Genomic DNA, 12,132 nt, shown 5'->3' on the forward strand with positions numbered 1-12,132 from the left:
ACAGGCTTAATGTATATCTTGGTTCATATTTAATGTTCCTTTATATAACGTATAAAAGTTGAGGATAGATCTGTAGTTATGTATTTTTAATTGAACATTCAGAATTCTTAATTCATTCCACTTTTAAAGGAATGTAAATAAATCTAAAGATATGTTCTATCAGCATCCAGCTTTGAAAATCTATAAGCAAATTAACCCTTTAAAGGGCCATTTTTTTCCAGTCATATTATGTTAAAATATTTTTAGGCTTGAAATTAAAATAAGAAAAGGGATTCATTTAGCTTATTAGATAAATTTAATTTGATTCATTAATTAATTTGGTAAATTAATAATTAAGTGACAAACCAGGACGCATCATTTTGTGTGAGATAATGAACTGAAGCATCTAAGTTTCTGTCTTTCTAAAAAAATTTGTCAGAACTTATGCCAACCTACATAATTTCATACAAAGATTGATAAATTTGGTGGGAAGAATACTTCCCACGGCCTTAGAAAGGGTTAATATGAAATAATTATATCTTGGTAACGGAAGCTTTATTATATTTGTCTAGAATTACAAGTGTGATTTCTCGGATTTGCATTTTTTGTGGAATAAGAAATAGCTAAAGATAAAACTAGAATTTCAGAATATTGTACTTAAGACCCCCCCCCTAATTAGAACATATGAAAGCACAACGATAGCTAATGTATAAAACTAACACTTAATTCAGAAAGTGTTAGTTTTATATGTCGGAAAAAATATTTACATATCAGTTTTTAAAAAAAAACATTTATATAATAGTTTAAAAGATATGAATAAAATGATTAGAAAAAAAGTTAGAGGATAGGTTTGGAAATTTCTCTTTTATATATTTCTTCATGAATACAGGTCATGAAAATGTCTAATGTTTAAGCAAACTTAAAAAATTGCAAAAAAAAAAAAAAAAAAAAAAATATTTTTCTACTGCACTACTTAATTATGAAAATTGATAATACACATCAAATATGCCATACCAATTTAATATATATTGGAGTCCATTGTATATTTCGCAATAGGAAAAAGGATGTGACATCACAACTTAGATGTCGGTTGATAGCCAGTTGCATTTTCCATTTTATTGCCATGTCATGTGAATTAAATATATCAAAACACAGAAATTTAAAATATTAAAGATTCTCTGACTGATAAAATAAAATAGAAGTGACTAAATACATATTCAAGTTCCGTTTTTAACGAGATGTGATTAAAAATATTTCTTGGAAAATCTACCAGTTTCGACAGAAAGAGAGTTTAGAACTTTTCGAAAGATTTTAGAATATTCGTACAAAAGCAACACAGAAGCTTCCTAATAATGAGACTTTCTAAACCAAACTGGAATGGGACGAAGATAACGAATTTCTTTTATATAAATATAAATAAATGACGACATCGAGATTTCCAGTTTTTTGCTGGCTTTATTTAGAATTTTTTAAACATCTTTATCATTGAAATTGGTTATTACCAAAATTTTAAAAAGATGCTCGAGTTTACTCTGTGAACTCGCTTACTTTTGATTGCATAAAATCCTGAACAGAAAAGAGTAAAAGAAAACTTGAAAAGCAAATAAATATCAAAAGTTTAAGCCATAATATGAAAAGGAGGGTAAGATTGAAAGGAGGTTTTTAAAAGTAGGAAAGATTTAATGTATGAATAAAATCTCTCATACAAATCAAGTGTCGAATTTATATCTTCCAAGAGAAATTATTCAAAACACGAATAGACCAGAAGAAAAGAATTGCTTTTAATGAAAATAATATATTACATAAAAACATGTAGAAAATGACGATTTGAAAAAGTAAATGAAGAAGAACAAATTTTGAAATTTAATGGAAACTGAAAAAATGATATATTGTATTCCATATTTATTACAAATCAGTATTAATATATTTAAAGAGATTCCAAAAAGTTTTGTAATATTTGGTAAAAAAATCATATCAGGAATTAAATTTTTATAATATTTGGAGGGGCAGGGCAAGGACATTTATCTAAAAAAAATATAATGCAGTATTACACTGATTTCATACCTTTTATGACGATAGAAGAACGGTAAGACAATATAAATTGAGGAAAATCCCTTATATTGGTAAAAAGCTCGAAAATAAAAAAGATATACACATTTCACAAATGCGCATTAATAATATAAATTATTTCTTTCGTACTCCTAACACATCAAATAAATTTTTAAATTGCAATAATTGCTGACACTATACTTCTTTTGTAATTTTGCTAATCCATTTATTAGGAGCAGAAGAATTAAAATATTCAGTATTATATTCTTTTTATTTATTCATCTTTCATAGTATGGATATGGAATTAAGCGGGATGGAATAAATATTTTTTCAGCGTGAAATATTTAAATTTCAATTACCAATAACATATTTACCATACTGAATATATATACATATATATTCGAAATGTAAAATGTAGTTTCTGGTTCCTCTACAAATAAGTAATCAAAAATGAGGTCCTATTTGCAATCTTTTTATTCCAACCTCCTAAGTTCTTTATTTTTTATTCAAGTTAATAAAGACTTTCGAAATTATTTTTACTGCCGGCGTCCTGGCCTAGGGGTAGCGCGTTTTCCAGGCGTTCCGGGTTCGAGTCCTGTATCGGGCATGGTTGTTCTCTCTGTGCGGGGCGTGATTGAGCCCTCCTGTAAAAAGGGATTGCGTAAGCGGGTGTGTGTGCGCTCTCTTCATTTGAGCTAGAAGTCGGACTTCTACCCTCGGCTGCTCAGGGGTCTTTTCCCTCAGAAACTACTGCGCAAAAATTTGGCTTAAAATAGTCACACGACAAAAGAAAAAAAAATTCTTCTTTACAAGTGACACCCTAGAAATGTGTTTTTAGGTGAGTTTTCGCCAACATCTAAGTGAATTTCGGAAGTTTTTCGTTTCACTCAAAAAACTTTTTTTTTGCTTTTTTCTATCTTAATATATTAATGTATACGCGTGATTTTAATACATTTAGGAGAAAAGAAATATACAAGAACCAACAAAAAATATAAATGACGGAAGAAAGCTAAATATGGGATTATAAAACGGGGATAATACTGTAATTTAAAAGTTAAAAAAAAATCAAATGACCATTTACGCCATATTGAAGCAGTCTGTTTTGCTTTTATATGTATAACAAAAAAACGGCTAATTGTTCCAAAAATAGAGTGAGAGGTAAAAAAGCACCGAAAAAAAAAGTAATTTTCTGATCTCTCATGCCCATGGTATTTAATTTTGCTGCAGTACTTTTTTTTCCCTAATGAAAGTACACTTACATTCACATCATTAACTGAGCTAGAAACACGCCTATCTAGTTGTTGACATTAGCTTGCTAAAAGGTTTCTTTCTTTAGTAGGAACAACTCGAGATAAGCGCCTCCGATAGAAGTTTCGGCAGCAGTTTCGCTTCCGGTCGTAACTGTTTAGAAGGCACGAGTAATTACGATGGTTTGCTGTTCTTTCAACGTTTGTCAATCTGAAATTTTCTTTCTGCATCTAAGTTCTAATATTAACAATTTGATTATTATAGATAAGATAAATATAATTATGTATAAGAATTATGAACAATAGAATTATAGATAAGATAAAAAGAATTATATATATATATATAAGAATTATAGAAAAACAATGATAAATAAGATAAATAGAATTATAGACAATAGAATTAAATAGAATTATAGATAATATAAATAGAATTACATTAATAGAGTTATAGATAAGATAAATAGAATTTCTTATATTATGACGTAGAATTTAATTCTGTGGAGTGGACGATTAGCTAAAGAGATTTTTTTCTCCAAGGTTTATTTTGGAATTAGAGCATTCATTTTTTTTAACATGCAATTTTATCCTTCATAGCTTTTGTTTAGTTTTTCATAATGGTAATTCGGAAACGGCAAAAAGGTAAAAATAGGGAAAACAAAGAAGAAAAAAAAGCCATAGAATTTGGCTGCAGTGAAAGCAATTAAAAGTAGTGTCAAAACTCATTTAATGCGCATTACAAATTGCCTATGTACATGATGAAAGAAAAAAAAAGCGGAAATGGTTTCCTCAAAACTTTCTTGCATACTCTACTAAATTTTTTCTGACATGATATTGGCGAACAATAGTTACAAAAATTTTTTTTGGCATGAATTTAGCATTTTTATTGAATCTATCATATTGAAACTTGGCGAGTTATTGGACGATTAATTTTTGGCATGCGTTAGGAGCAACCAAAAAAATCAAATTTATGTTTTAGACAAGTTTTTCGATGCCGACTGAAGAGAGAATTGAACACAAAATTGCATTTCTAGTCACTAAATCCCATACTAAATTTGATCTATTTAAGTCTCTGAGTTTAAGAATTTAAGGTTTACATGTTTCTGAAAGTACAGACCGACAGACAGTCAATTCATAGGTGGATTTGGCTGAAAGTTTGACACGTGTTTATACTAGAAATGATAAATCTATGTACTGAATTTTATCTATCTGGCCCTCTTAGTTTTGTAATTATCGCATTATTTTACATTTGAACAGCAGGGCAGACGGACTTCCTTTGAACAGATTTTATTCTAAATTTGATAGAAATCTGAAAATTTGATATAAAGATCGTATACCAAATTTCAACTGTCTAGCTCAAAGCAATTTTGTCCCAAACAGACAGACTGACGGACATTTTCTGAAAATGTATATTTTGAACTCGTAGAAGTTTAAAACATGGAGATTCGCCAAAATCTCGAGTTCGATTTTTTTAATGATTATTATTCTTTCTCCATACTACGTATACGAGAAAGTAAAAAATGAAAATGGGCGATTAAGAAGAAAATATGCATTTTAATAATAAAATAAGAAAAGAAAAAAAGAATGAAAAGAAGAAGGAAGTTTAAATAGCAAAATTGATCAGAAAATTCAATTTTGCAGAGACAGATGCATTGTAAATTCATATGTTGCAACATCAATATATATTGAAAGGGCTACAGAGCAAGTGAGTCGTTTTGCAACATATGCTTTTATTTTTATTTGGATTGTTTTACTGCGTCAAATATTTTCAAACAATTGCAGCATTTTCTAAAATTTTTGAAATATTTTTCTTTAACATTATCTTTATTTTATTGTTCATTAGAGGATAGCAAATAAAATTTTTTAATTATTGAAAGGGAAAAAAGTTATATTGAATTTAATGTGTCGAAGGAAAAAAAATTCTTATTAATATTTGTGAAACAATCTGATATGAATTTTTGCAATAGTATTATCAGTTTTAGTTCAAAAGAATAGGACAATCCAAAGAGACTTTTTTTCTAAAAAAATGCCAACACTCGCTAAAAGATAAATCTCTATTAAAGACGAATGGTTGGCGCTTTATAAATCAAACCATTTGATTTAAAGCTACCATATACATATTTAGAAAGGTAGGAATGACCATCACGAAGCGTTTAGCATAAATATAATTTTTCTATCATTTTAAAATTAAAAAAAAAAGAATCAATTATATCAATTTTTTGTTGTACAGTTCTTTCCTATTTTAAATAAATTGAAATATTTTAAGCATATTTTAAATTATTTCATTTTAAACTGGAACTCAAATCGTTCTCCTTTTTGCTATAAATATTTCATCAGGGACTTTTCCTATCTTTCATGATCAAGAAATGAAGATTTGATTTATTTTTCCACGGTGAGACGGTTTCAGTAAGAGGCAGGATTTTTATAAAAGTTTAGGAATGTTGTTGTACTTGCTATTGAGATTTAAATTCAAAATCATGCATGTTGAAAAACTTATAAAATGCGTCCATTCTTAAACACTACTCTTATAAAAAGATATAAAAAGAAAATTTGGACAATATATAGTGCAATGAATGAAAAGGTGTAAGGATTCTAAAATAGCATGGGTTCTATATTTAATAATATTTGAAATAATTTTTTTTGCTGAGATAAGGAAGTTACATAAGATTAAGATCAAGTTAGACAACATATTTAATTGAAGTATTCAGCAACCATAAATCCGAGACAGTTAGCTGTTAAATATGAGAAGACTGTATAAATATCATACACTGATTATTTGATATTTTTTAAACACTTAACATTTACCTGGCATTGAAATTTATAACTTTTAATAAAGAATATAATACAAAATATAAAGTGGAGAAATAGTTGTGCTACTCTCTGGGCACGCGGATAGCTAAAATTTGCGATATTTAATCTGTGAAATTTGGGAATAGCGATGTTGCATTTCAATTTTGAAAAAAAAAAAAAAAAAAAAACGAAACAAATGTTTTAATATTATTTGAATTTAACAGTAATTTGATTTAGGAAAAGTTCTAAAAGTCTATAAATAATATATTTTTCTCCTTTGTTTTAATAATCTTCTACTGAACAATCATATTTATAAAACATTTATTTTGCCACAATCGTATAAAATAGGCTTTTTGATAAAAAGGGAATACTTTTGTTCTCTACATTTTCTCTTAAAATTACATTTCCTTTTCTTTTACTTATTTTATACAAGAATTTAATAAAACTTTTCAACCGTATATCAAAAACGTGTTTAATCGAGATTTTTTTAAATTCTAGATACTTTACATAAAACTTTCTCAATTTCAAATCATTGTTATTCCCTAATTTAATTTTTCCAGATTTCATTCAAATAGAAAGAAAGAAAATACACACACTTAAACTGCTTATTAATTTCCACTTAACATTAGAAACTCCACAGAAACATTGAAAAAGAACTTTCAATGAACAACTCGATATTAAATATACTAATATAATTACCGTTCTCTAAAGAATAAATCGCAAAATGTTGCTTTCATTGCTGAATAAGTTCTTTCTTGTTTCCTATTTATTAAAGTTATTAAGTTATCTAAAGATGTTTGCGGACCTTTGAGATAAACACTAATTTTTTTTTTTTTCATTTTGTGTTGAGACTGAGTAGTTTCAGAGGACGAACATTTTTCGCGAGGTAAGCTTATTTTGAAAGCCAGCATTAATTAAATTATTTCTCATAATATGATTTAAGTGAGCTATTTAATTTTACTTAAATCTTAATCTTATTAACACGAATTTGTTTTACTACTGTGAAATACTAATTTCTTTACACACACACACACAAAAAAAATGAATATATTATTTTATTTGAAACAAGCGGATCTGTATAAATAAAAAATAAATATTCAACAATGGTTTGTGCGCTAAAAAATCTAAGCTAGAGTTTATTCAAATATTTCTCCTAGATGATGCGAAGTATATAGAAATTTTGCAGTGAATATTTTATGATTTTATTTTTAATTAAATCGCTAATCCCTTAATTAATTAAAATTGCTACCAAATATAGAAAAGATTATTGTATTTTTAATATTTTGATTAATTACTAAGGTACTTAAACCTTTTTATTTATTTACCTTTCAGTTGCTACTTGAAATATTTAATTAAATTATTCATAATTCTTTAAAAATTGTCAATTCGAATATCTCATGTGAAAATAAGCTTCAGGAAAAAAATCGTTTGGTAGTCTTTAATGTCTTGAGAAGCTTTGAGATTTAAAAAGTAATTTGGAGCAACTGAAATTTTTCTGATTTTAATTAAAAATAGAATTGCTTCGAGTAAGAGTATATATATATATATATATATATATATATATATATATATATATATATATATATATATATATATATATATATATATATATATATATATATATATATATATATATATATATATATATATATATATATATATATATATATATATATAATATATTCTATTTTGATTATAAATGGATGTAAATGATTCTTCTTCTATAATACACTAATACTTATAGAATATACTAGCTCAATTTCATTTTTTCTTTGACTTTGTCATTTTAAATAGCATATCGACGGTATGTGTTTATACAACTTTAGAAATTTTCTTGTTTTTCTCTGCTTTGAAATTATTTTCGGTTTGATTTTTCACGTATTTGAATTTTCTTTATTATGAATGAAATATTTTGCTGTTACTGTTTTTAACATGACACTTCCTTTCGCATTTACATCTGTAAAATGTGTTTATTTACCTACACGTTTTCATCCTATCTTGTGATAACGTTGGTTATATTTTTTCTTTATAACATTTGACGTTTACACCATATTAGCTTGATATGGAATAACTGTAATCTTTCTTATTTTAATACTGCTTCAAATTTTGCTCTGAAATTAGTTGTTTTTTTAAAATTATTTTTAGTTATTTACTTTAACTATATATTAAATTATAAAAGCTGCTTTAATTATTTTTAAAGAATGGCAATATTTTTTTTAATATAAATCTACAGAAATAAACGAAAATGTGCGATAGAACAAACTGCAACAAAATTACGCATCAGGTTGAAATATATAACCATTTGAGAGATTTGTCTTTATTTGTGTTTGATTCATATAGTTAGACTCTTTACTTTAAATATCAGCATGTACTCTCAAATATCAGATCTCTCTCTAAAGATTCATATTTAAAAGAGTTCGAGTTTAGCAAAGTTTTTCTTAAAAAAATTTTTTTTTAATTAAATTTTCCTAATTCACCCATTTGATTAAAAAGAAATGGAAAAAAGAAAAAGATATAATTAAAAAGAAATGAAAACAAGGAGAAAGGATAGTAAGAAGAGAAAGGTTTAAGAAGAAAATTCCAAAAGAAAAAGTAAAGGAGAAAAAGAGAGAACAGCATTTTGAAGTAACATACAGATTCTGAAAAAAGAAAAGTTTCTCTCTAGCTTGTGGGAATACATACAGCAAATCTGATGATATATTATGATATAGCATATTACATTAACATCCGAGAGAAATGAAAGTAGAATTATATTAGGATAGACATGTAACGTTGAACAGCGAATAGGGTCGGTCTCGTACCTACTCTTCCTAGTGTACCACTTCAAGGGCCGAGGAGGAGTTCAGCTTTGACAGATTTAGCGTGCACCAGTTTTTTATCATGTAATAATGTCAATTAAAATAAAACAAATAAACCTAATGAGTTAAATGTAGAATAAATAAATGCAGGCATATCCGCTGATCGAGTGGTTAGTAAATTACTTTTAAATTTTCTGATTTAAAAAAAAATTAAATATTTTTTTTTAGTAAATTTCCTAAAGTATGTTATTATTATGCATGAAATCTCATAAAATTTTCAATATCCAATAATATACAACTCAGTATTATATTACTTTGAAATTTAAGTAAAAATTTTACACCAACATTTTGTTGGTTATTGTTGATTATTAAAAAAAAAAGCAAACGATGGTTTTAAGAAATCTGAATGTGATACAGATTAATAAAATATTTCTACACAATTGAAGACAAAGTTAAATAACCTTTATATCAAAAGTATTGATTGGCATGAAATATTAACGTAGGAGATAACATATAAGCCAAAACCCAATTTTATAACAGAGTAAAGTTCCAGAAAATCTGATGTAATGATAAAGAGCAGTTACCATGGAAACAAAATTCTTGAGTTGCAGTTTATATAGGAAAAACTGCGCTATAAAAGTATTTTTTATTATTTTCTTAACATTACTTTCCATTTAGAAAGAAAAAAAAACTCTTTTGAAAGTCTTTTTGAAAAATGCCATTTTTATTATTGGATATTGTTCTTGAAAAAAAAAAAAAACACCGCTTTGCTAAGTTTGTTTAAGCAAATGTCTAATTCATTTTTAATTAATATCTTGATATTCTCTATATGAAGTATTTCAAAAGTTCAAATTTAAGAATTGTTAAAAACTTATTTTTTTATTCTGATTCCTCTTGATTAACGTTAAATGATTAACTTTAAATTTATTCTTTGATTCAAGATAAACTACAGTATCTTAAGAAGAAGAATAAAATGACAATAATAATCTGATTAAATGTATTTAAAAATAAATTATTCTAATCCGGTACTATAGATACTCAATGTATTGTAGATAAAAGTAAAATTTAAAAAATTGAAGTATAATGACCATGGGTACTTTAAAAAAAAGTTTTTTTTTAATCAAGAAATTCTATCAACTGTTTATTATACAATGAAAGAAGAATGAGAAATTCATTATAAAAATTGCCCGTTGCATTATTATGAAACTCTGGGAATTTATTTTTAAATTTATGATGCACAGTTTCAGAACAAAAGAATTAAAATCTTTGCCTTTGAAGCGTATTAATTTATGGAGTTATTGCTTTAATTTATTGGGGTTCTAACCTTGGATTTAAATTTCTCATCATGGATCCAGTTCTGAAATTTAAAGTCAACTCCGACAGTGTCTTAATCTATAGTTAGCATTAATCTATGTTTGATAGAAGATCGAGTTCAGATATTGTTGGAAATCGCCATTTAGATCTGATGGTAATTTTACATTATTATTCAATGTTAAGAAAACAGAAGTAATCTGGAAATGTCTTTTTTAAAAAGTTAGGGTGCCAGTTTTTGTAATTACTTTCACAGAATAATCTTTGATTTACGATTAAATACATGATTCTAAGATGCTGAAGAAAATACGAATTTATAGTGATGTTTATTTATATTTATATTCTTGTAGCAGTGTGTGGAATTACATTATTTCCACAATATTAAAAAAGCAAAATTACATTATGCATTCCATTAAAATAAAATATAAATGATAATGAATAGTATAAATAAAGTAATAATAAATAAAATAAAATCCCTAAAATCCAATGATTTTTTTACTCGCAGCAATATCACTATCAGATGAATTCCTGAGATAAGACTTTAATAGATCATTTTACAATAAATAATTCTCATATTCATAATCCGGTAGTTATGACTTTTTTTTGAATTTTTGTAACTAACGTAATTATTGACAATTTATTTTTCATAAAAATGTTTAATATGTTAAACGTTTGGGTAAAATATATTAAAGCTAAGAAAGAATATTTAAAATATATTTAGAAAAAGAATCTGCTTAGGTTTGAGCGTTTTTCAGAGAAATTTAATACAAAATGCACCTTTATTTGAACTTTTGTCTTTCTTCTTTCTCGCAAAATATTATAGACGTGTGATGGATACTATAAAGGAAAATTTTCTGCTATTGCAAAGCTGAGCAATTATAGTGATTTTTATGATAATAGTATAATAAATATACCATAAAGAATAAAATTCATCGAACATTTTTTTTATTGTATGGAGCAAACATTTTTTAATGCATTAAAAAAATTATAGCAAGTCATTTTTTATAGACACATCAAGGTTTAATACTGAATGTATGAAATAGCAATAAATATAATGTTAATATATTATTGAGAAATCTTTTTGTAAAAGCTTACCTCACGTCCTGGAGCCTCATCAAGGACTTCGATTTAAACATTGGCATACCACCTCTTCCAACCTGGAAAGACATTGAAAATCACGGTGTCAAATCCAACCTCTTCAAATGAATAAAAGCAGAATGTTATCCTTTAGCGAAGGAAAAGAATTAAATGCTAACCATGGCTAAGCTTTCAGACGATACGCACTGCAGCGATTTCAAAAGCAGCTCTAACAGAAACAACTGAACAAATAAATTTTTATCTCTAACACTGAGGTCCCGAGATGTAATGGTACGCCAGTATATGCAGGTGAAAAACATACTAGATCGTTCCATTCAACAAAAGAAGAGATATTTGTGTGTAGGTGGCTCTTTAATCCCGTGATCAGGACATGCTTCTCAAACAGATAGTTGTGACTCACAACGGAGCTCGAAAGTTTATTTAAAAATTATTTCCAGATATAATATATATATATATATATATTGCGGTTATTAATATACGATATAACCGCAAATATCTTTCAATATATTTTATAGCAAAATGAAGTTCTAACATTTATTATTTTGATACTTTTTAAGTATGAACGCTATCGAAACATGAATCGTTTGATTTCGAATCTTATTCCTATATATTCAAATGATTCTGGAACAAACAAACAAAAGACAAAAACATTTTTACTTAAGAAATTTCACAAGTGATATCAAATTGATTAAAAAACTTGAAACATTAAATTGAGACATTAAAATTTTTCAAATCTAAATCTAATACTATACTAATGCATACACATCCAGTTATTATTTAACAAACTTAATGCTCTGAAAGATGATGCTTAATTTTTAATTAATTCATTATCTATTTATTATAAATTTTGAAAGGAATTTTTA

General features: G+C 26.4%; 2 protein-coding genes across 4 annotated transcripts in view; one reads left to right on the forward strand and one right to left on the reverse strand.

The window, feature by feature from the left end:
* Positions 1 to 12,132, reverse strand: part of LOC129985241 (serine/threonine-protein kinase OSR1-like) — a 156,641-nt gene that overhangs the window by 113,212 nt on the left and 31,297 nt on the right. Inside the window, exons 1-2 of one of the 2 annotated variants that reach the window (XM_056095195.1) lie at positions 11,428 to 11,611; positions 11,267 to 11,328 (exon numbers count right to left, since the gene is read on the reverse strand). In XM_056095195.1, the coding sequence (XP_055951170.1) occupies positions 11,267 to 11,328; positions 11,428 to 11,583 (218 nt within the window). In that variant the 5' untranslated portion in view covers positions 11,584 to 11,611. Of the gene's footprint in view, positions 1 to 11,266; positions 11,329 to 11,427; positions 11,612 to 12,132 lie in introns of those variants that run through there. The other variant, XM_056095197.1, reaches the window with a different exon arrangement.
* Positions 1 to 12,132, forward strand: part of LOC129985242 (oxysterol-binding protein-related protein 2-like) — a 213,299-nt gene that overhangs the window by 8,739 nt on the left and 192,428 nt on the right. The gene's annotated exons all lie outside the window — the stretch shown is intronic.

The sequence above is a fragment of the Argiope bruennichi genome, chromosome 9 (genome assembly GCF_947563725.1).
Source record: "Argiope bruennichi chromosome 9, qqArgBrue1.1, whole genome shotgun sequence".
Lineage (NCBI taxonomy): Eukaryota > Metazoa > Arthropoda > Arachnida > Araneae > Araneidae > Argiope > Argiope bruennichi.